Source organism: Pleurodeles waltl, chromosome 2_1, assembly GCF_031143425.1.
Source record: "Pleurodeles waltl isolate 20211129_DDA chromosome 2_1, aPleWal1.hap1.20221129, whole genome shotgun sequence".
In the NCBI taxonomy this organism is placed as follows: Eukaryota; Metazoa; Chordata; class Amphibia; order Caudata; family Salamandridae; genus Pleurodeles; species Pleurodeles waltl.
In genome coordinates, this window is record NC_090438.1 from 24,849,666 (window position 1) to 24,875,424 (window position 25,759).

At 46.8% G+C, this 25,759-nt stretch overlaps 1 protein-coding gene across 1 annotated transcript in view; it reads right to left on the bottom strand.

Moving 5' to 3' along the window:
* Positions 1 to 365: 365 nt before the first annotated feature.
* Positions 366 to 25,759, bottom strand: part of LOC138258188 (nicotinamide N-methyltransferase-like) — a 217,817-nt gene continuing 192,423 nt past the window's right edge. Inside the window, exon 3 of the mRNA XM_069205924.1 lies at positions 366 to 1,083. Coding sequence (XP_069062025.1) covers positions 648 to 1,083 — 436 coding nt within the window. The 3' untranslated portion in view covers positions 366 to 647. The remainder of the gene's footprint in view (positions 1,084 to 25,759) is intronic.

The following is a 25,759-nucleotide window of genomic DNA, read 5'->3' on the forward strand; positions in this document are numbered from 1 at the left end:
TGCTTTAACACCGACCACCAGGGTTGTAATGAGGGCCATAGTGTACTACAAAACACCGACCATCTGCGATCTCAGGTGCTACATCGGACAACATCTTTAGAATTACTAATGTCTGTGTATCACATATTGTACTAGTGATTTCTACTGCTGTATTTTCATTTATAACATGTACATTGGGAAATGGTAGATAGTAGACAGAGGGTTTTATCCTATCTTCAAAAGGAAGATATCCACATGAGATATGAACCATCTCTAGTAAACATTTGAGAGCAGATGAAAAAGGCTAAAACATTGCAGAACACATTTAAATTCTTTGAGGAAATGAATAATACATTTATTGTAAGAATGCATTATCGTTTTTTGGCTCCAAAATAGAAAAAAATGCCAGGTAAATTTATCACCCATCGCACTGCTGTATTCACTGAGCTACAATCCATTTGACATTGTAATAGTGGACAAGGTGATCATGACTGAAACAGAACCTGGAACAGCTAAAACAAAGTGTTGCCAGCAAATGCAGTTTAATAGCATGCACCAGAGCATAGAAACTGTGTGGTTCAAGACAGAGACAATTTATACATTTCCTCCTTGTAGATGATATGTCTATTAGTTCAGTAATATAAGTAATAGTATGATTCACAAGTAGATCAAACAGGTATTTCTTTTTGAGCATGAACCAAAACAATGCTTTCATAATCTACCAAATCATACAAATGATAAACTTTCCTAGGAAACACCTTCAGCTCCTTAATGACATAGTTATTTTCACCAAGAGCTTCCCTGACAGAACACTCATCAATATACAGATGAGGAAACTTAAAGCTTCCAATCATAAAAAATGTCTGCTTGAGGCAAGCTATCATTACTAAATGCCCCCCATTTTTCAACAGTGATGAGACATTTTTTAAGGCCCTGCAGAACTCCTCTTTATCTGTCACATGAATCTCCAAACAATGTGGTAAGAGCAGGCAGTCAGCCTGTGGCAGGACGGTGGGAAACAATGGGTTGCATTTGCTGACGTCATATTTGACAACTTTTGTGATTTTTCCTTTTACCCTATTTTCCACCTCAGGCCATTCTTCCCTAGAAATAAAGAAATAAAGATAATTAATATTATTTTATTATGGACTAGATCTGTTCTTTTATTCAGTTTTCGAAAGTTAGTCTGTATAAATACAAATAATATGCATGTAAGGACTCTATATATGCACTAACCATCCACTTGCACGAGGTGCACATTTATTGTTCTAACTCCACTCCTACTTAGATACTGAGGTGTATTGTGTTGAGCGGTAAAGTAATTGTTTCTGGATTAAAGCATAAACAAATTAAAATACTTTATAACAACAAAGAATGTATGAGGTCTCATCCCTATAGTATACTTGACCCTCACCCAGATGAAAGATGGGGTTTGTATGGTAGGGTCTGACTTTACAAACATAGGCCCCCATTACAACCTTGGCGGGCGGCGGAGGCCGCCAGCCAATGTTGGACCGCCGAGCGGCCGCCTATGCAGCCGCAATCCCACCAGCCGCATTACGATATCCCCCCTGGGGTGGCGGGCGGAAACAGAGTTTCCACCCGCCGGACCAGCGGGGATGTCACCGTAACATTGGAGCCGGCTCCTAATGGAGCCTGCGATGTTGTGGCCGTGTGACGGGTGCAGCTGCACCCGTTGCACTTTTCACTGTCTGCTGTGCAGACAGTGAAAAGTAGGGTGGGGCTGTGCCTGGGGGCCCCTGCACTGGCCATGCCAAGTACATGGGCAGTGCAGGGGCCCCGCGACTCCCCTTCCCGCCAGCCTTTCCATGGCGGTCTCTACCGCCATGGACACGCAGGCGGGAAGGGGAGTCGTAATCCCCAGGGCAGCGCTGCAAGCAGCGCTGCCCTGGCGGATTAAAACAGATGGGCCAACCATGGCGGGAAACCGCCGGTCCCGGCGGTGCCACCGCGCCGCTACCGCCGCGGTCGTAATACGGCAGATTGTACCGCCAGCCTGTTGGTGGTACAATCTCCAAAACAGCCCTGGCAGTCTTTGACTGCCAGGGTTGTAATGAGGCCCTTAATGATGACTAGTCTGGTCTCTATGGCAACTGCTTTACAAGGTGGCAGAAATACAAACACATACATGTGTGTGTATACCCATACTTGCATACATTTGCACACACACACAAGCAAGCATGCACAACCCCAAAGACACATACCCATACAAGCCCCCATACACATCTTCACACAAGACATGTCTTACCATCCTTATAGGGACTATGTTTAGATACTTTCCTAATGTTTTACAATTACACCAGTAACAGAAAAATTTGAATATAAATTCATGATACAGGATCCTGCTTCAGATTTGCAAATATGTTGCTGTCGTACAGTCAGAATCATCCTTATGGGGACTTGAACTTGTGTTAATATCTTTGTGGGGTCTTAATAATGTTAATAATGTGTTGCATTATTAATATTTTGCTATTAAATAAAGACATGGGCACATGGCTGAATGGTTATTTTGTAAGCAATGTATGCAATAATATAACAATCTTTTCATATTTGAATGGTTGCATTCTAGGGGCACACAATAGATGGATTATGTTAATAATGTACCACAAAATATCATATATCAGGATTGCAGAATTACATTTAAAACTATATGCAACTCTTTGCCTAGGGCCTGATTTAGAGTTTGGCTCAAGGATTACTCCACCACAAACGTGATGGATATCCTGTCTGCCATATTACGTGTTCCGTAGGATAAAATGGAATCATAATACGGGGGACGGGATATCACTCACGTTTGTGACGTAGTAACCCCTTCCGCGAAACTCTGAATCAGGCCATGAGTTCTCAAAGTCTTAAGAGATACGGGACTAACCCATAAATAAACTGAATAATGGAATCAAGCAATGTGGTCCAGAAGTACTCAAAATGATTACTTTAATTTACATTAACGTTGTTAATAGACCACATCTCCTAAGAAATAACATATAATGTTAATGTTTGCATAAGGATGGGGTGTGATGATAGACTAGAGGTCACATAATTGCATCATAGATGACAGTTATTCACAGATGTAGCATGTGAAGATGATTTCCAATTGTAGGAGGCTGACCTGGTTTGTAGTGGGTACCTAAGGTACTTACACCTTATACCAGTTCCAGTTATCCCTTATTAGTGTAGTGTTGGCAGTGTCTAGAAGCCAGGCTCTCTAGAGGGAGCTGTAGATGAGCAGCCAAGGCTTATCTAGGAGACATGCAAACCTCATGCAATACCACTGGCGTCACACAGCACTTACACACACGAAGAAAAATACTCAGTGTTACAAAAATAAAGGTACTTTATTTTAGTGACACAAGTACCAAAAATACCATAGAAACTATACTATACTACACTTAGGAGGTAAGTTATACAAAAGTATATACACTAGTATGCAGAAATAGGCATAAAACAGTTAGAAAACAGCGCAATTAGTGAAAATTACAATAGTTAGAAATTGAACTAGGAGGAGCACAAACCATATACTAAGTGGGATGCGGAAGTTGGTGCCCCACCTAGGCAAGTATAGTGTGTAGAAGGGAGCTGGGAGTATTAGAAAAGCACAAAGGTTAGTACCACAATCCACCCCAGCAACCAGGAAAACAGGAGTAAATCACAGTAAGTTTCCCAGATCACACACAGAGAAGAAAAGAAGAACTATGCAAAACCCAGAAGAGAATGCAAGACACCAACAGTGGATTCCTGGATAAGAGACCATGCCATGAAGAGGCTAGCAGAAAGGGGACTTTTGATGAACCACAGCGGTGCTGAACTAAGCGCTACTGTAACTTCCACACACATTATCGGTTGAGACTTGAACACTACAATAATCACACACTATGCAGAGGCTTATACATACCTCTAATCACATACTATCTCAATGAGGACTCGACCATTATCTTCACTCACTATCTTTATGCTGATCTGAACATGCTCACATTTACACACAATCTTTGTGAGATTGTGAACATCCCAATAACCACACACTATCTTTGTGGGGACTTGAACATCCCAGTAACCATACACTAGCCTGGTGAGTACTTCAATATCCCAATAATTACACATTACCTCTGTGGGGACTTTAACATCACTATAAGCATGCACTATTTCTGTATGCACAATAATAATCTTTGCACTATGTCATATGGACTTGAACACCAATATAGTCACATACTCTGTGAAGGTTTAAAATAAACCACTAATCATACACTATCTCTGTGGGGACATGTGGATCAATAGCTTCACACACTATCACTGTATGGACTTGGACATGATAATCTCCAACACTACTATAATCACACACTATGGGGGCCTTAAATATTCCTTTACTCAGTCTGCTGGAATAATGTGATTGTGTGGCTCCTGCATTTGTCACATAATTATGGGACTGCTGTATTTGCCACTTAATCCATCATCTGGTGCATAATCTTCAGATTTTAACAAAAAAAATAGCTCAAACTGTGAAAACATACTAAAACTCAGTGACACGTGTTGACGCAGTGGAAAGTCCTTTGTATAGGTTGACTGGTCACCTTTCTGTTCTCTATTGCTATTATCAGGTGTGACACTGGTACTGATGAAGTGCAGCCTATTCATAGACAGTGTTAACAAGTTTTAGAAAAATGATGAAATAATGAAATAATACTATTGCAATACATTCCGCATTACACTACATAATTTGCCTTTTCTTGCCACATAATTAAGTCAAACCTGCTGTATATTTTGAACCTGCCCTCCCTCATAATTCCTGTGTCCCTGCCTATAATCACACACTAACTCTGTGAGGACTTAAGTATCATTCTCTGTGTGGAGATTTGAACATTTGAAGATAATGTTCAGACATTATCTTTGAGGGACTCAAACATGCTTACACTACCCCAGTAACCACAGACTATCTCTGTGGGAACTTGAACATCCCAACAACCAGACAGTATTTCCGTGGAGTCTTGAACATCCCAGTAAATAGACAATTTCCGTATGGGGGTCTGAACATCACAGAGTTCACTACACTCCAGACCAGCCTCCTAAACATATTTACTGTCCGACACTAAAATGACTCACAGGAAGGAATCAGTCGCAGAAAATGTCAGACCAGGCGTTAAAATGAGGCCCACACACCACTACATAGAAGGAGCATAGGCAACCTACTGGACAACATGGAACTGGTAATGCTCCAGCTTGGCACATGCCACAGATGACAGCGATAACAACAGGTCCCTCCGGCACCACCACAGCAACCCTAATCACCACCACAGCAGCCACAAAGGCAGTACAGAAGGTGGGAGAGGATCTTCCAACAACCATCCTTGGGCTCAGGGAACAAGATGTCACCAGAACCTACCATTTGAAGCGGGAGTCCATTATACACTAGCTGCATGTAGGAGGCTGGCCTGGCTTATACTGGGTACCAATGGTACCTACACTTTGTGCAAGGTCCTGTTATCCCTTATTAGTAGATTAGTAGTGTCCTAGCAGCTTAGGCTGATAGAGGTAGCTATAGCAGAGCAGCTTAGGCTGAACTAGGAGACATGCAAAGCTCCTTCTATACCACTTACATCATATAGGTACTATATCATTAGAAAGACAATACTCAGAGTTACTAAAAATGAAGGTACTTTATTTTGGTGACAATGTGCCAAAAAATATCTCAGAGGATATACACCCTTAGGAGGTAAGTAAAATATGCAAAATATACACACAAACCAAAATCAGGCAAGTAAAACAGTCAGAAAGTAGTGCAAACACTGTAGAATACAATAAGATGCAATGGGCCTAGGGGCAACACAAACCATATACTAAGAAAGTGGAATGCGAACCACAAATGGACCCCTAGGCTAGTGTAATGTGTAGAGGGTCACTGGGGGTGTACGAAAACACTAAGGGTGTCCAAGATACCCCACCCCAAGACCGTGGAAAGTAGGAGTAAAGTACTACTATTTCCCCAGAAACACACTAAAGTCGTGATAGAGGATTTTGCAAAGACCACAACAGACTGCAAAGCACTGAAGATGGATTCCTGGACCTGAGGACCTGCAAAGGAAGAGGACCAAGTCCAAGAGTCGCGAAAGTGTTTGGGGGGGCAAGAGCCCACTAAACCCCAGATGAAGGTGCAAAATGGCTGCCTCGGGATGGAAGAAGCTGAAGATTCTGTAACAACGAAAGGTGCTATGAACTTCTCCTTCAGAAGATGTCCCACGGAGTACTGGAGGATGCAGAGTTGTTTCCTTGGCAAAATACCACAAACAAGCCTTGCTAGCTGCAAGAGTCATGGATGAAGAAAAAGGTTGCTGCCCAGGCCTGGGAAGGACCAGGATGTTGCCACTTGGCAGAGGAGACAGAGGTGGTCCTCAGCAATGTAGAGAGCCCATGCACAAGAAGGTAGCACCCACAGAAGTCCTTGAACAAGGGTTCAATAAGTCTGAACATGGCGGTCGTCTCAACACTGTAGAAGAGGGTCCCACGCCACCGGAGATCAACTCAGGGAGCTTAGCATCACAGGACAGAGTGCTGGGGACCTAGGCTTGGCTGTGCATGCAGGATTTCATGGAAATGGGCACAGAAGCCCTGGTAGCTGCAGTTCACACAATGCACAGGAGTACTGTCTGGAGAGGGGAGGCAAGGACTTACCTCCTCCAAATTTGGAAAGTTGGACCACTGGACAGGCTAGGTCACTTGGGTCTACCACCTTTGTTCCAGGAGCCACGCTTGTCAGGATGAGAGGGGTTCCAGTGTACCGGTGACGCTGAAGTTTGGTGCCTGCTGAAGCAGGGGGAAGATTCAGTTGACCCATGGAAGATTTCTTCATGGCTTCCAGTGCAGGATGAAGGCAGGCAGCCCCCAAAGCATGCACCACCAGGAAACAGTCGAGAAAGCCAGCAGCATTAGGTGCTACAATGTTGCTGGTAGTCTTCTTGCTACTTTGTTGCAGTTTTGCAGGCGTCCTGGAGCAGTCAGCAGTCAATCCTTGGCAGAAGTCAAAGAGAGAGGTGCAGAGGAACTCTGGTGAAGTCTTGCAAGTCGTTATCTGAGGAAAAGCCCACTGGAGAGACCCTAAATAGCCCTCAGAGGAGGATTGGCCACCTATTCAGGTAAGCACCTATCAGGAGGGGTATCTGGCGTCACCTGCTGGCACTGGCCACTTAGAGGCCTCCAGAGTGCCCTCACACCTCTGGAAACAAGATGGCAGAGGTCTGGGACACAGTGGAGGAGCTCTGGGCACCCCCCATGGGGTGGTGATGGACAGTGGAGTGGTCACTCCCCTTTCCTTGGTCCAGTTTCTTGCCAGAGCAGGGACTGGGGGTTCCCTAAACCGTTGTAGACTGGCTTATGCAAGGAGGGCACCATCTGTGCCCTTAAAAGCATTTCCAGAGGCTGGGGGAGGATGCCCCTCCCCAGCCTTTAACACCTATTTCCAAAGGGAGAGGGTGTAACATCCTCTCTCAGAGGAAATTCTTTGTTCTGCCTTCCTGGGACTGGGCTGCCCAGACCACAGGAGGGCAGAACCCTGTCTGTAGGGTGGCAGCAGGGGTAGCTGCAGAGAAAACCCCAGAGAGCTGGTTTGCCAGTACCCTGGCTCCATAGTGGAGCCCCAGGGATGCATGGAATTCGCACCCCAATTCAAGATTTGGAATGGGGGGACAGTTCCATGATCTTAGACATGTTACATGGACATATTTGGAGTTACCATTGTGAAGCTACATATAGGTATTGACCTATATGTAGTGCACGCCTGTAATGGTGTCCCCGCACTCACAAAGTCCGGGGAAATGGCCCTGAACTATGTGGGGGCACCTTTGCTAGTGCAAGGGTGTCCTCACACTTAGTAACTTTGCACCAAACCTTCAGCAAGTGAAGGTTAGACGTATAGGTGACTTATAAGTTACTTAAGTGCAGTGAAAATGGCTAAGAAATAATGTGTGCGTTATTTCACTCAGGCCTCAGTGGCCGTCCTGTGCAAAGGTTTGTCTGAGCTCCCTATGGGTGGCAAAAGAAATGCTGCAGCCCATGGGGATCTCCTGGAACCCCAATACCCTGGGTGCCTAGGTACCATATACTAGGGAATTATAAGGGTGTTCCAGTGTGCCAATTGAAATTGGTAAAAGTGTTCACTAGCCTATAGTGACAAATTTAAAGGCAGAGAGAGCATAAGCACTGAGGTTCTGGTTAGCAGAGCCTCAGTGACACAGTTAGTTACTACACAGGTATACAAATTCAGGCCACAAACTATGAACACTGGGGTCCTGGCTAGCAGGATCCCAGTGAGACAGGCAAAAACAAACTGACATACTTGTACAAATGGAGGTAACATGCCAGGCAAGATGGTACTTTCCTAAACTGCACCACACAGCATCAAACATCACTGCATGGGTAGAAACTCCAACTAATATTTCACCCATAACCAAACTCCTTGCAGTCCTCCATAAGCTGGCTGTAGGAGGCTGGTCTGGTTTGTAGTGGGCACCTAAGGTACTTACACCTTATACCATGTCCAGTTATCCCTTACTAGTGAAATGTAGGCAGTGTTCTAGCAGCTTAGGCTGTCTAGAGGTAGCTGTAGCAGAGCAGATTAGGCGGAACTAGGAGACATGCAAAGCTCCTGCAATACCACTATAGTTGCACAGTAATTATACACAATAAAAGACAATACTCAGTGTTACAAAAAATAAAGGTACTTTCTTTTAGTGACACAAGGCCAAAATACCTTAGAGGTAATACTCCTTCTGGAGGTAAGTATTATACACAATATATACACTAGTAACCAAAATCAGGTAAGTAAACACTCAGAATAGTGCAAACAGTAGACAATACAATATATTGCAAAGGGCCTTGGGGCAACACAAACCATACACTAAAATAGTGGAATGCGAATAACAAATTCCCCCCTAGGCAAGTGTAGTGTGTAGAGGGGCGCTGGGAGTGCAGCAAAACACCAAAGGTAATTAAAGTACCCCACCCCAGAACCCAGGAAAGCAGGAGTAAAGTACAGCAAGTTTTCCTCAGAACACAGTGTAGGAGGCTGGCCTGGTTTGTAGTGGTACCAAGGGGTACTTACACTCTGCACCAGGTCCAGTTATCCCTTATTGGTGTAGAAGAGGTGTCTAGCAGCTTAGGCTGATAGAAAAGGTAGCTTAGCAGAGCAGCTTAGGCTGAACTAGGAGGCGTGTAAAGCTCCTACTATACCACTGGTGCAATATGCACAATATCATAAGAAAACACAATACACAGATATACTAAAAATAAAGGTACTTTATTTTTATGACAATATGCCAAAAGTATCTCAGTGAGTACCCGCAGTATGAGGATAGCAAATATACAGAAGATATATGTACACACTACCAAAATTATGCAGTAATAGCAATAGAAAACAGTGCAAGCAATGTGTAGTCACAATAGATTACAATGGGAGCACATAGGTATAGGGGCAACACAAAACATATACTCTAGAAGTGGAATGCGAACCACGAATGGACCCCAAACCTATGTGAACTTGTTGAATGTCGCTGGGACTGAAAGAAAACAGTGAGGGTTAGAAAAATAGCCCACCCCAAGATCCTGAAAAATGGGTGCAAAGTGCACCTAAGTTCCCCAGAGAGCACAGAAGTCGTGATAGGGGAATTCTGCAAGGAAGACCAACACCAGCAATGCAACAACGATGGATTTCCGGACGAGAGTACCTGTGGAACAAGGGGACCAAGTCCAAAAGTCACGATCAAGTCGGGAGTGGGCAGATGCCCATGAAATGCCAGCTGTGGGTCCAAAGAAGCTGCCACTGGATGGTAGAAGCTGTAGATTCTGCAAGAACGAAGAGGACTAGGAACTTCCCCTTTGGAGGATGGATGTCCCACGCCGTGAAGAAGCTTGCAGAGGTGTTTCCGTGCAGAAAGACTGCAAACAAGCCTTGCTAGCTGCAAAGTTTGCTATCAGGGTTTTTGGATGCTGCTGTAGCCCAGGAGGGACCAGGATGTCGCAAATTGCGTGAGGAGACAGAGGGGGCGTCCAGCAAGACAAAGAGCCCACTCAGAAGCAAGCAGCACCACAGAAGTGCTGGAACAGGCACTACGAAGAGGAGTGAACTGGAGCTCACCCGAAGTCACAAAAGAAGGTCCCACGATGCCGGAGGACAACTCAGGAGGTCGTGCACTACAGGTTAGAGTGTCGGGGACCCAGGCTTGGCTGTGCATAAAGGAAATCCTGGAAGAGTGCACAGGAGCCGGAGCAGCTGCAAATCACGTGGTACCCAGCAATGCAGTCTAGTGTGGGGAGGCAAGGACTTACCTCCACCAAACTTGGACTGAAGAGTCACTGGACTGGGGGAGTCACTTGGACAGAGTTGCTGAGTTCAAGGGACCTCGCTTGTCGTGCTGAGAGGAAACCCAGAGGACCGGTGATGCAGTCTTTTGGTGCCTGCGGTTGCAGGGGGAAGATTCCGTCGACCCACGGGAGATTTCTTCAGAGCTTCTAGTGCAGAGAGGAGGCAGACTACCCCCACAGCATGCACCACCAGGAAAACAGTTGAGAAGGTGGCCGGATCAGCGTTACAAGGTCGCAGTAGTCGTCTTTGCTACTTTGTTGCAGTTTTGCAGGCTTCCTGAGCAGTCAGCGGTCGATTCCGTGGCAGAAGGATAAGAGAGAGATGCAGAGGAACTCTGATGAGCTCTTGCATTCGTTATCTAAAGAATTCCCCAAAGCAGAGACCCTAAATAGCCAGAAAAGGAGGTTTGGCTACTTAGGAAGGAGGATAGGCTAGCAACACAGGTAAGAGCCTATCAGAAGGAGCCTCTGACGTCACCTGATGGCACTGGCCACTCAGAGCAGTCCAGTGTGCCAGCAACACCTCTGTTTCCAACATGGCAGAGTTCTGGAGCGCACTGGAGGAGCTCTGGGCACCTCCCCTGGGGGGTGCAGGTCAGGAGAGTGGTCACTCCCCTTTCCTTTGTCCAGTTTCACGCCAGAGCAGGGCTGGGGGATCCCTGAACCGGTGTAGACTGGCTTATGCAGAAATGGGCACCATCTGTGCCCATGAAAGCATTTCCAGGCTACTCCTCCCCAGCCCTGACACCTTTTTCCAAAGGGAGAGGGTGTAACACCCTCTCTCTGAGGAAGTCCTTTGTTCTGCCTTCCTGTGCCAAGCCTGGCTGGACCCCAGGAGGGCAGAAACCTGTCTGAGGGGTTGGCAGCAGCAGCAGCTGCAGTGAAACCCCGGGAAAGGTAGTTTGGCAGTACCCGGGTCTGTGCTAGAGACTCGGGGGATCATGGAATTGTCTCCCCAATGCCAGAATGGCCTTAGTGTGACAATTCCATGATCTTAGACATGTTACATGGCCATGTTCGGAGTTACCATTGTGACGCTATACATATGTCGTGACATATGTATAGTGCACACGTGTAATGGTGTCCCTGCACTCACAAAGTCCGGGGAATTTGCCCTGAACAATGTGGGGGCACCTTGGCTAGTGCCAGGGTGCCCACACACTAAGTAACTTAGCACCCAACCTTTACCAGGTAAAGGTTAGACATATAGGTGACTTATAAGTTACTTAAGGGCAGTGGTAAATGGCTGTGAAATAACGTGGACGTTATTTCACTCAGGCTGCAATGGCAGGCCTGTGTAAGAATTGTCAGAGCTCCCTATGGGTGGCAAAAGAAATGCTGCAGCCCATAGGGATCTCCTGGAACCCCAATACCCTGGGTACCTCAGTACCATATACAAGGGAATTATAAGGGTGTTCCAGTATGCCAATGTAAATTGGTGAAATTGGTCACTAGCCTGTTAGTGACAATTTGGAAAGAAATGAGAGAGCATAACCACTGAGGTTCTGATTAGCAGAGCCTCAGTGAGACAGTTAGTCATAACACAGGTAACACATACAGGGCACACTTATGAGCACTGGAGCCCTGGCGTGCAGGGTCCCAGTGACACATACAACTAAAACAACATATATACAGTGAAATATGGGGATAACATGCCAGGCAAGATGGTACTTTCCTACACACACTCCAAGTGGTGATACTCAGTGTTACCAAAAATAAAGGTAGTTTATTTGGGTGACACAAGGCCAAAAATATCTTAGAGGCAATACACAATATATACACTAGCCACCAAGTAATTAGATATAGGATAGTGTAAACGATAGGAAATGCTATAGAATACAATGGGAGTAAATAGGTCTAAGGGCAACACAAACCATAGTCTAAGAAAGTGGAATGCAAATCACGAATTTCCCCCTAGATGTGTGTAGTGTGTAGAGAATCGCTAGGAGAGTAAGAATACAGAAAAGGCAAGTAAATTACCTAGAGCCCAGAAAAGCAGGAGTAAAGTACTGCAAGTTTCCTTAGGACACACTACAAGTTGTGATTAGAGTTATTGCAAGAACTAAGCAAGACTTCAAGCAACAAACAAAGGATTCCTGGACCTGAATACCTGTGGAGAGAGGAGATCAAGTCCAGAAGTCGAAGAAGAGTCCAGGTAGGACAGGAGCCCCTGCCAACCTAGAAGAAGGTGCAAAAGTGGATTCTCCGGTAAGAAGAAAAGTACAGAAGAGCAGCAAAGAAAATGGCTGCGGGCTCCTGCAGGGTACAGGTGATGTCCCATGTCAAGTTGTTGGATGCAGGCTGTTTGTGTCACTGGATTTTGCCCACAAACCTTGGTTCAAGCAAGTACGCGGTAAGACAGAGGGGGCTCTCAGCACTTCAGAGAGCCCTCAGATGACCAGGCAGTACCCACAGGAATCCCAGAACACGGGGACAAAGAAGATATAAAGTGTGGCCATCGCAGCACTACACAGAAAGGTTCCACGCTGCCGGAAAACAACTCGGAGAGCTGTGCGTCACTGGATGGAGTGCTGGGGACATGGGCTATGCTGTGCATGAAGGATTCTTGGAAGAAGTTCACAGAAGCCCAAGGAGCTGCAGAAGACGCGGTGCACTCAGGTGCTGTCACAGCACGGGGAGGCAAGCTCTTACCTCCAACAAATTCGGACAGCTGGACCTTTGGACAGTCTGGGTCAGTTCAGTCCACCACCTGTGTTCCAGGGAGCACGCTCATCGTCAGGAGAGGCATCCCAGAGTACCGGTTATCATCGCAGAAGGGTGCCTGCAGAAGCAGGGAAGTGACTCCGTCACTCCACAGGAGATTCCTTAAGGTTCTTCTGGTGCAAGGTGATAGACAGGCAGTCCTCAGAGCGTGCATACCTTGGAAACTGTTGCAAATGCTGGCTGGAGCTGAAGTTGCAGGACCCAGGAGTCGTCCTGGATACTTTGTTGCAGTTACAGTGGTTCCTGGAGCAGTCTGCGGTTGATCCAACGGTCAGAAGCTGAAGCAGAGGATGCAGAGAAGTCCTGGAGTAATCTTGTAAACCGAATCTGTGGAGACACCAGGAGGGGAGACCCTTAATAGCCCTGAGAGGGGGATTGGCTACTTACCCAGGAATGCACATATCAGGAGGGGTCTCTGATGTCACCTGCTAGCACTGGCCACCCAGAGGTCTCCAGAGGGTCCCCACACCTTTGGATCCAAGATGTCTAACGCCAGGGACACACTGGAGGAGCTCTGGGCACCAGCCCTGGGGTGGTGATGGACAGGGGAGCGGTCACTCCCCTTTCTTTTGTCACGTTTCACGCCAGAGCAGGGTCTGGGGGTCCCTGAACTGGTGTAGACTGGATTATGCAAAGAGGGCACCGTTTGTGCCCTTCAAAGCATTTCCAGAGGCTCTGGGAGGCTGCCCCTCCCAAGCCTGTAACACCTATTTCCTAAGGGAGCGGGTGTAACACCCTCCTCCAAAAGGAAATGCATTGTGTTGCCTTCCTGGGATTGAGCTGCTCAGTACCCAGGAGGGCAGGAACCTGTCTGCGAGGTGGCAGCAGCTGGTGCTGCAGTGAAAACCTCAGAGAGCTGGTTTGGCAATACTGAGGGTCCATGGTGGAGCCCTCAGGGTGCATGGGATTGGCCCCCAATACCAGATTTGTATTGGGGAACAATTCCATGATCTTAGACACCTCACATGGCCATATTTGGAGTTACCATTGTGAAGCTACATATATGTATTGTCAAATATATAGGCGGTCATTATGAACTTGGCAGTTCGGCCCGCCATGACGGCAGTGGCGGCTAAAGCCGCCAGTCGACATGGCGGGCCAAACCGCCACATAATGAAGAGGTTGATGGCCGCCAGCGGCAGCCGTCACCCACCATCATGCTCGCGCCGCCAGGCAGCCTGGCGGCGGGATGAAACACCATCCGCCAGTGTAGCTGCGCTACCCTGCGGATAATGTTTCAAATGCCGCCAGCCTTTTCCTGGTGGGATGTCCTGCCAGGAAAGGCTGGCCGAGGGGGTGCCCCGGGGCCCCCGTGCAGGCCCCTGTCACGTATGTCACTGCCCGATTTGCGGGCAGTGACATGCACGACGGGTGCTGCTGCATCCGCCGCACACCAACATTGGCGGCGGCTCCATGAGCCGCCCTCAATGTTGCGGCCGTGTTCCCCGCCAGGTCGGCGGGCGGAAACACTGTCTCCGCATGCCGGCCTGGCAGGGAAATCATTATATGGCCGGCGGGTTTTCCAGGAGGCTGGCGGTCGATGGAAAGACCACCAGCCTGAACACGGCGGGAAATCCCACCATGTTCAAAATGACCGCCATAGTGTACGCTTATAATGGTGTCCCTGCACTCACGAAGTCCTGAGAATTTGCCCTGAAAAATGTGGGGGCCCCTTTGCTAGTGCAAGGGTGCCCTCATACACAATAACTTTGCACCTAGCCTTCAGTAAATGAAAGTTAGACATATAGGTGACTTATAAGTTACCTTAGTGCACTGAAAATGACTGTGAAATAGTGTGTGCACTATTTCACTCAGGCTGCAATGGCAGTCCTGATGAAAGGTTTGTATGAGCTCCTTATGGGTGGCAAAAGAAATGCGGCAGCCCATAAGGATCTCCTGGAACCCCAATGCCCTGGGTACCTAGGTACCATATACTAAGGACTTATAAGGGGGGTCCAATGTGCCAATCAGAATTGGAATATGGAATATGGAATTTGGTAAGTAGAGAGAGCAAAAGCACTGGAGTTCTGGTTAGCAGAACTTCAGTGACACAGTTAAGCATACTGACAACACACATATGCCACAGAATATGAGCACTGGGGTCCTGGCTAGCAGGATCCCAGTGAGACAAGCAAAACATACTGCCAAATAGGTTTTAAACTATGAGCACTGGGGTCCTGGCTAACAGGATCCCAGTGATACAGTAAAAACACTCACAAACAGGCCACAAATGGAGGTAAACATGCTAGACAGAGACTACTTTCTCACACTGGTGTCAGGATCATTCCAGAAAACGGGTGCACTAGTGGCTGGTATCTCCCAGCCATCTTTCTCGGCCTTCCTACCAAAGATTCTGGATGCAGTTATCCCCCTCACATCCCACCACATCTGCTTCCCCAACACCCAGCAACTACAGCAGGAGACCAAGCAAGGTTTCTAACAAATTACTGGATTCCCACATGTGCTGGGTGCAATGGACCACACCCATGTCCAACTTGTGCCACCTGCTGCAACAGAACACCTCTAAAGGAGCCACAAAAGCACCCATTGCATAACTGTGCAGGCCATTGTGGACCACCTTGGGCTCTTCACAAACATCCTAGCCAAAAATCTCAGCAGGGTCCATGATGCCTACATATTCTGGCATTCCACCATCAATGAGTGGTTCCAGGTTGGGCACTATGGCAATGGCCTACTCTTAGGTAAGTCACCATACCAAACAGTACGCAGACAACACACCACCCTTCTATGACAAGCAAGACACACACCACACTAAACACTCATGGACAGGCGAACACAGATGACACATATGCCACATGCCACACTACATCACATTCATTGCAAATCACATCACATAGGCACATATGTACATAATGCAGCCACAAGCTGACTGGCACAGCACATGAAAGACAGGTGGAGCTATGTCCCCTTTACATACAGAATTTGGGCCCAAACCACTACAAGTGTCACTGGCTGACAACTAAATACAGATCCCACACACATTACACCAAACAATGAATAGCTCGTCCATGTGAATGGCATAGGCCACACACATGTAAAAAAAGTCACACATAGGCAGAACCTCACATCTGTCATGGTGTACACGCCTCTGGCAGCAACAATGTCAAATGCCACACAAGTATTGTCATGACCAACTGCATATCAACTACACATACCAGACATTCCTGTAGTGAGCACTTTCACCTGTCTGCTGCATTGTGCCGCACACATAAGAATACATCACCAGACATGAAAGACCATGGGGCGGGGCGGATAAATGAGAAGTGGTGCTTCACCTAGTCCAGTGCCATTTAGCAAGCACCCCTTGGCATCCCGTAATGCCACCATATGTGCACCATATTCAAGTAACAAACCACCATGGCACACAGTAGGTGCAATACTGTAAAGATTATGAATGCCATAGTAGGACTCTGTAGGAGTATTGAGAACATACCGGACCTTTCATGTACCGTACATAGGGTCCACTAAAAATATGGTGTTCCCCCTCCCAATGCCTGCATTGTCCATGGGTTGAAAGTGTCATTGAGAAATCATGTATAGGAACCATGGAGATTCAACTACACCTATTTTGCTACTTCAATTATGTGAATCACACCCTGGTACACATGATGGCTGCCACACCCATCATCTGCCATAAAGGGTCACAAAGTGTCAGACTGCATGCGCATGCATTTGGAGGTCTGAATTTGGCCTTGTAGGGCTACCATATTGTCAATACAAATGACACTATTGTGGTTAAAGGAGGTGTTAGGTCCCGCTAACAATAGGACACAGCCTCAAATATGGACAACATAACACATGTTAAGCATGGTTGAACTGTCAGTTTGGATTATTTGACAATCACCAGGTCCCTGAGCCACAACCCATGATAGTAATGACCATCAACACAAGCCAATGGAACAGTACTACAAAACAGGAACACACACAATACCAGAAGCAAGTTGTAGTCACCACTCCTCCTAAAACTAACATCTGCCATGGAACATACAAAACCACAAATATGCATTACCATCACATGTTCTCTCATTCCTTTGCAGCCGACCAAGGATACGGCATACAGCCATGGGTGATGACTCCTTTTGTCAACCCAACAACAGTTGAAGAGTGTGCATACAATGTAGGCATCATAAGGACACAACATGTGGTGGAGAGGACATTTCTGCTCCTGAAGTCAAGGTACAGGTGCCTGACCCTGATAGGAGGAAACTTGTTGTATACACCATTGCTGGTATGCAAGATGATACTTGTATGTGCAATCTTGCATAACATATGTATATGGAACAATGTTCCCTGGGATGAACTGATAGATGTCCCCAATGAGGAGGAGGATGACAATGGTGCAGCACAGGTGGAGGGGCAACAAAAAAACACTGCAGTTGGAGTTCGCAGGAGACAACAAATTGTACAGAACTTCTGCACTTAGACACTGTACAAACAATATCACTTTGTAATTATAAGTAATAAATCACTGTGCACTAGAATGTCCATGGTCTACTCTTTCCCCACTACATATACCATTAGAATGCTGCTGATACCTTAGAGAGCAGGAAAGAAACACAACAGTAACAAAGATGGTTAGAAATAAGGTTGTGATGTAAGAGGGTAGAGCGCGTCCATGCCACACATCAGTGTCAAATAACTCACAGCCATGTGGCTCTTGTAGCCCTAGATCCATTCACCACTAAAAATATGTGGCGTTAAGTAGCCATTGTGCAAATTCCTACCCCTTTTCCCATATCATCCCCATGCCTGGCAAGATGTATGCAAGGGGGTGCATACATACGGTAGGGGCTGTTTCCAAATGGTGCATGAGAAAAATAGGTACTGACTGTGTCACATCACAGGCGGATAGCTGCTACATCAGCAGTGAGCATGTGTGAAAAAGGGGAGACCATTGTTATCAATGGAACGTCCTTGACTGTTCAGGGTTAGGAACCAAAGTTTGAGCCTAATTCACACCATATATCAATGGCCTTATGTTCCGGTGCCGCCATTGGGCCCAACCCTGCCGCATGGTGTGCTGTACCTCATATATAGCACACACATGTTGGCTGTGGAGTGCACTGAGGCTTGCGATATGACTGAAGCAGCAATAGGTGCTGATCCACTCTCTAATCATATGGGCCATAGCCAGGATTTAACTATAAAATGGGAGAATCCACCACCAAATTAATGTCTGGGTGAAAGTAGGCAAAGTTTGTCCCTCTCCCTGTATACATTCGAACACACTTGTCACACAAATCTACTGTCTTGACACATGCATGCAACTACTCTGGATATACATGTGAAGACTGATGTACGGGTGTATGACATGTGTCAGCAAGTTTACCCAGTATAGTCTTTATGATAACATCACACACCACATATGAAAACACACCTCACATTACCACTCACACGCCTGACCAAGAAAAAGATACCAACAGTGATAAAATTCCCTAAAATGTCTAGCTCTCCAGCATGCCACTCAGGTGTGGGATGTGCAAGTATGCCTAGCAATGTCCAAACATGTCACAGACCCATCATAAAATGTATGTCAGAAGGAGAAGATAGATATGTTGCATGTGGCCAAAAAATAATACATCGGTGAGATAGTTTCACTCACTAATAAGATACACTCATGGTGACACTGACACATGTATACCAAAGGATGTGGAAGGACAGCTGAGAGAATCCCATTGAAACTTGGAGATACAACATGGGGAGGTCACTTGGAGACTACACAAGTGCTGTGGCAGGTGTACTGTTATGTGAGTGTGGAAGTCATGTAATCTCGCAAAACTGAAATGCGCGGAACACTATCATGTAGCCAGTAGTAGAAGATGTGTACATCTCCAAATTACACAAGTCACATCTTGCATCGTGTCTATGTATGACCAGACAATGTTGCAGTAGAAGATGTGTAAACGTGTAAGCAGCCTAAAGAATGCCAGCAATGTAGCACCTAATCTAATCCAAACAAGATATGCAGTAAGTGATGGAGAAGGTACACACATAGACTAATACTGACTTTGCAACACAACAATGTTACCATGTGATCACCCAATGTTAGAAACAAGGTCTTTCGTTGGAAGTCAGGTTGCCCCTGTCCAGCAAGGACCCTCACTCTAGTCAGGGTAAAGGAGAATCAAACTCAGTTAACCCCTGCTCACCCCCTTTGTAGCTTGGCACGACCAGGCAGGCTTAACTTCAGAAGCAATGTGTAAAGTATTTGTACCAACACACACAGTAATACAGGGAACCACTACAAAATGACACAACACAGGTTTAGAAAAATAGGTAATATTTATCTAAACTAAAGAAGACCAAAATGGCAAAAATCCAACATGCACAAGTCAAGATATGAATTTTTAAAAGAATAAGAGTCATAATCCTTAAAAAACACTGAGAATGAGGTTATTGCACAAAAGTACCTGGGTAGCGTAAAAATAAAGCCAGCGATGCATCGATTTCTCATTTGCAAGCTAGACCGTGCGTCATTCCTCTTCCGGTCGGGTCAGCGTTCGTTATTTCATCTCTCCCGCAAGAGAGCGATGCACCGATCGCAGAAGGGCACCTCAGGTCCGGGCAGGCTTTGCGCTGATTTTTCACGCACAGCTATGTTGTGTTGAATTCCAGTTGCGCTGTGTCAAGAAAGTGCACTGTGTGGGGGCTTGCGTTGTTAACAGCAGCCACTGCGGGTGTTGCATGTCATTTGTTCAGCCTTATTGCTTCGATCTCCCAGCCACGATGTGGGTGGAGCATCGATTTTAGCTGCGAGGCTGGCGGTGCGTCGTTTATCAGCCGTGTTGTGAGTGGTGCGTCAAAAGTCTACCCGCACTGCAGTCTTTGAGTGGATTTCTGTCCTTTTCCACCAGCTTCACCTTTCAAGGGCCCAAAGACAGGTTAGGGCACCACTTGACAGGACTCTCAGCAGAAAGTCCAGGTGATGGCAGAGAGAAGTCTTTGATGTTTCTGAGACTTCAACAACAGGAGGCAAGCTCAGATCAAGACCTTGGAGATTCTTCACCAGTGGGATATCACACAAATTCAGTCATTGTCCTCTCTCAGGCAGATGCAGCTGCTGCAGGCCAACCCAGCAAAGCACAGTAGCAGGCAAAGGGGCAGTACTCCTCCTCCAGCTTCTCCAGCTCCTCTCCCTGGCAAAGGTTCCTCTTGGTTCCAGAAGATATTTTGAAGTAATCTAAAGTCTGAGGTTTTGGGTCCACTACTTATACCCCTTTCTGCCTTTGAAGTAGACAAACTTCAAAGGAAAGTCTCTCTTGTTTGTAAGATCCTGCCTTGCCCAGGCCAGGTCCCAGACACACACCAGGGGTTTGGAGACTGCATTGTTTGAGGGCAGGCACAGCCCTTTCAGGTGTGATGGACCACTTCTCCCCTCTCTCCCAGGACAGATGGCTCATCAGGATATGCAGGCTACACCATAGCTCCCTTTTTGTCACTGTCTAGAGGAGAAGTGCGAACAGCCCAACTGTCAATGTGACCCAGACAGGGAATCCATGTAGGGGGCTGGCCTGGTTTGTAGTGGGTACCTATGGTACTTACACCTTCTACCAGCTCCAGTTATCTCTTATTAGTGAAATGTAGGCAGTGTCTAGAAGCCAGGATCTCTAGGGGTAGCTGTAGCTGAGCAGCCAAGGCGTATCTAGGAGACATGCAAATCTCATGCAATACCACTGTAGTCACACAGAACTCATACTTATGAAAGAAAATACTCAGTGTTACAAAAATAAAGGTACTTTATTTTGGTGACACAAATGCAAAAAATATCATGGAGACTATACTCCCTTAGTAGGTAAGTAATACACTAATTATATTCACTAGTATGCAGAAATAGCTGTGAAAACAGTTAGGAAACAGTGCAAATAGTGAAAAGCAGAATAGTTAGAAATGGGCCTGGGAGATCACAAACCATATACTAAAAAAATGAAATGTGAATGTCGATTTCCCACCTAAGCAAGTGTAGTGTGTAGAGGGGCGCTGGGAGTATTAGAAAACACCAAAGGTAAGTAATGGAACCCACCCCAGAGCCCAGGAAAGTAGGAGTAAATCAAAGTAACTTTCCTAGAACACACAAGAACACGAGAAAGAATATTATGCAAGAACCAGAAGAGACTGCAAGACACCAACAGTGGATTCCTGGACCTGAAGACCCGTGGAAGAAGGGGACCAAGTCCAAGAAGCACAGAAGAGTCCAGGGAGAACAGGAGCCCCTGCTAACTTGGAAGAAGGTGCAAAAGAGGAACCACCGGTGGAGAACAACAGTCAGTACTGCACCTAAGAAGATGGATGCGGGTTCCTGGTGGGTGTAGATGATGTTCCACGCTGGATGGATGATTGAAGTCCGATTTGCATCACCGGATTCCGCCAAAAAGCATTGAAGACCAGGCAGCACGTGCAGGAGTCCCACAGCATAGGGATAAAGAAGGTGCAAAGAGAGGCACACACAGAACTAGAACAAAGGGTCCCTTGCCACCGGAGACCCACGCAGGAAGCTGTGCGCCACAGGATAGAGAACGGGGGACGGAGCTGCAAGGTGCATGAAGAACTTAGTGGAAGGATGCCAACAGGCCTTGGCAACTGCAAAACACGTGGTGCATAGGAGTACTGTCTTGCGTGGGGCGGCAAGCTCTTAACTGCACCACAGTAGGACATCAGGACCGTCTGGACCACTTCAGTCCACCACCCATGAGGCAGGATCCAAGCAGCTCAACAGGAGACCTACACCGCCGGTCGTCATTGCAGAAAGGTGCCTGCTGAAGCACGGGAGTGACTCCTTCACTCCAAGGAAGATTCCTTTGTTCTTCTGGTACAGGCTGAAGACAGGCTGTTCTCTGTGGATGCACAACCTGGAAACAGAAACAATTGCAGTTGCTGGCAGGAGCTGACGATACAGTGTTGCAGAAGTCGTCTTTGTTTCTTTCTTGCAGTTTGTAGAGTTCCTGGAGGGTCCAGATGCAGTTTCTTTGGTAAGAAGGTGAAGTAAAGGATGCAGAGGATTCTGCTGAAGTCTTGCAAACTGAATCTAAAGAACCACCCAAGAGAGAGACCCTAAAGAACCCTGAAAGGGGATTGGTCAACTACACCGGTAAGCACCTATCAGGGGAGGGCTCTGACATCACCTGTTGGCAATGGCCATTCAGATGCTCCCAGAGTGCCCTGCCAACTTGAAATCCAGGTTGGCAAAACCCAGGGACCCTCTGGAGGAGCTCTGAGCACCACCCTTGGGGTGGTGATGGACAAGGGAGTGGTCACTCCCCTTTCCTTTGTCAATTTTCATGCCAGAGCAGGGATTGCGGGTCCCTGAACTGGTGTAGACTGGATTATGCAAGGAGGTCACCAAATGTGCCCTTCAAAGCACCTCCAGTGGCTTGGGGAGGCAACCCCTCCAAAGCCTGTAACACTTATTTCCAAAGGGAGAGGGTGTAACACCCCTTTCCCAAAGGAAATCCTTTATTCTGCCCTCCTGGGCTTGAGCTGCTCAAGCAACAGGAAGGCAGAAACCTGCCTGAGAGGTGACAGTAGCTGGGGCTGCTTAGAAAACCTCAGAAGGCTGGAGTGGCAATAAAAGGGGTCCTCTAAGGAGCCCACAGAGTGCATGGAATCATACAACCAGTGCTTGCAAAAGCATTGGGTTATGATACCAAACATGCCCATGTTCGGAGTTACCATTATGTAGATGGACATAGGTAGTGACGTATGTCCAGTACACAGATAAAATGGCATCCCCGCACTCATGAAGTCCAGGAGACTGGATCTGGAGTTTGTGGTGGCACCTATGATAGTGCAGGGGTGCCCCCACATACAGGTACCTGCACCCTGCCCTCTGGCCTGAGAGGGCCTACCATGGGGCTGTCTTACAGTGACCTGTAGTGAAAACGGATGCATGCACCTGTTTCATGCAGACAGCAATGGCAGTCCCATAGAAGCCTTTGTATGGGCTCCCTATGGGTTGCAAAAGAAATGCTGCAGCCCATATGGATCCCCTGGAACCCCAATGCCCTGTGTACCTAGGTACCATATACTAGGTACTTATAAGGGGGCACCAGTGTGCCAATTATGGGTGAAATACTGGATTACCAGTATCCTACAACCATAAGTTAAGGGAAATAGCATAACTACTGGTGTCCTGATTAGAAGGATCCCAATAGACACAGTCAAACACACTGACAAACAGGCCAAAAGTGGGGGTAACCATACTAGAAGGAGGCTACTTTCCTACAGTCCACAAACAGGCAGAGTCACATAATGGTTTGAGCAAGAAAATGCCTACTTTCTAAAAGTCTAAAATCTAAAAACAATCTAAAAACAAACTACTAAAAGATGTATTTCTAAATTGTGAGTTCAGAGACCCTAAACTCCACATTTCCATCTGCTCCCAAAGGGAATCTGCACTTTAGTAATATTTAAAGGCAGCCCCCATGTTAACCTATAAGAGAGCTAGGCCTTGCACAGTGGAAACCGAATTTGGCAGTATTTCACTGTTAGGACATATAAAACAAATTTGTATATGCCCTACCTTAAACATACACTGCACCTTGATCCATGGGGCAACCCAGGGCCAACCTTACGGGTGTCTTACATGTAAGAAAATGGAAGGTTTAGGTCTGGCAAGTGGGTTCACTTGCCAAGCAGAATTGGCAGTTTAAAAACTGCACGCACAAACACTGCAGTGGCAGGTCTGAGCCATGTTTACACGGCGACTAATGTGGGTGGCACAACCAGTGCTGCAGGCCCACCAGTACCCTTTGATTTACAGGCCCTGGGCACCTCTAGTGCACTGTACTTGCGAGTTACTAGTAAATCAAATATGCCAATCATGGAAAGCCAATTACACATACATTTTACATAGGAGCACTTGCCCAGAGTATCAAAAACAGCAAAAACACAGTCCAGCACACATCAACAACCTGGGAAACAGAGGCAAAAAGTTTGGGGGAGACCACACCAAGGATCCCAAGTCTAACACCCAACATATGTTCAGAGAAGGTGACTAGGACATACTATTCTGACAGAAGGCAGTGACAGATTATATCATCTATCTCCTGGGTTATACACAAATTATAAGATACACTAGAGATACAGGCCCTAACCAAGCTGCAAATGGAAATTACTAAAACTGTATTACCATGTATATCAGACCATGCCAAGTACTGAGACATGTCCTACACGTGCAAGTAGCCAGTCCTCTGTACATGGTAGGGAAAGCCTGATGTCAAGTACTCCGAAGAAAAATGAAAATCCCAGGCCATTTGATCACAAACATACATGTCAGTCTGCAGGGGACTGCACATTGCTCTGCTGAAGAGCTATCATGAGGAGGCAAGATCCCCGCCTGTGGGAAGGTAGCCTCTTTCTAGCCTTGTTACCCCCACTTTTGGCCTATTTGTGAGTATATGTCAGGGTGTTTTTACTGTCTCACTGGGATCCTGCTAGCCAGGGCCCAGTGCTCATAGTGAAAACCCTATGTTGTCAGTGTGTTTGATATTTGTCACTGGGATCCTGCTAGCCAGGACCCCAGTGCTCATAGGTTTGTGGGCTGTATGTGTTCCCTGTGTGGTGCCAAACTGTATCACTGAGGCTCTGCTAACCAGAACCTCAGTGTTTATGCTCTCTCTGCTCTTAAAATTGTCACTGCAGGCTAGTGACTAATTTTACCAATTCTGATTGGCACACTGGAACACCCTTATAATTCCCTAGTATACGGTACCTAGGAACCCAGGGTACTGGGGTTCCAGGAGATCCCTATGGGCTGCAGCATTTCTTTTGCCACCCATAGGGAGCTCAGACAATTCTTACACAGGACTGCCACTGCAGCCTGAGTGAAATAACGTCCACATTATTTCACAGCCATTTTACACTGCACTTAAGTAACTTATAAGTCACCGAAATGTCTAACCCTCACTAGCCAAGGTGCCCCCACATTGTTCAGGGCAAATTCCCCGGACTTTGTGAGTGCGGGGACACCATTACAAGCGTGCACTTCATACAGGTCACTACCTATATGTAGCGTCACAATGGTAACTCCGAACATGGCCATGTAACATGTCTAGGATCATGGAATTGTCACCCCAATACCAGAATGGTATTGGGGGAACAATTCCATGCATCCACGGAAACTGCCAAACTGCCTTTCCACTGCAGCTACTGCTGCTGCCAACCCCTCAGACAGGTTTCTGCCCCCCTGGGGCATGAGCAGCCCAAACCCAGGAATGCAGAACAAAGGATTTCCTCTGAGAGAGGGTGTTACACCCTCTCCTTTTGGAAATAGGTGTGAAGGGCTGGGGAGCCTCTGGAAATGCTTTGATGGGCACATATGGTGCCCATCTCTCCATAAGCCAGACTACACCGGTTCAGGGATCCCCCAGCCCTGCTCTGGCGCAAAACTGGACAAAGGAAAGAGGAGTGACCACTCCCATGACCAGCACCTCCCAGGGGAGCTGCCCAGAGTTCCTCCAGTGTGTCCCAGACCTCTGCCATCTTGGATTCAGAGGTGTTGGAGCACAATGGACAGCTCTGAGTGGCCAGTGCCAGCAGGTGATGTCAGAGACCCCTCCTGATAGGTGCTTACCTCTTTCAGTAGCCAAGCTTCCTTTCTTAGTAGCCAAACCTCCTTTTTTTTGGCTATTTAGTGTCTCTGCTCTGGGCTCTTCCTCAGATAACGAATGCAAGA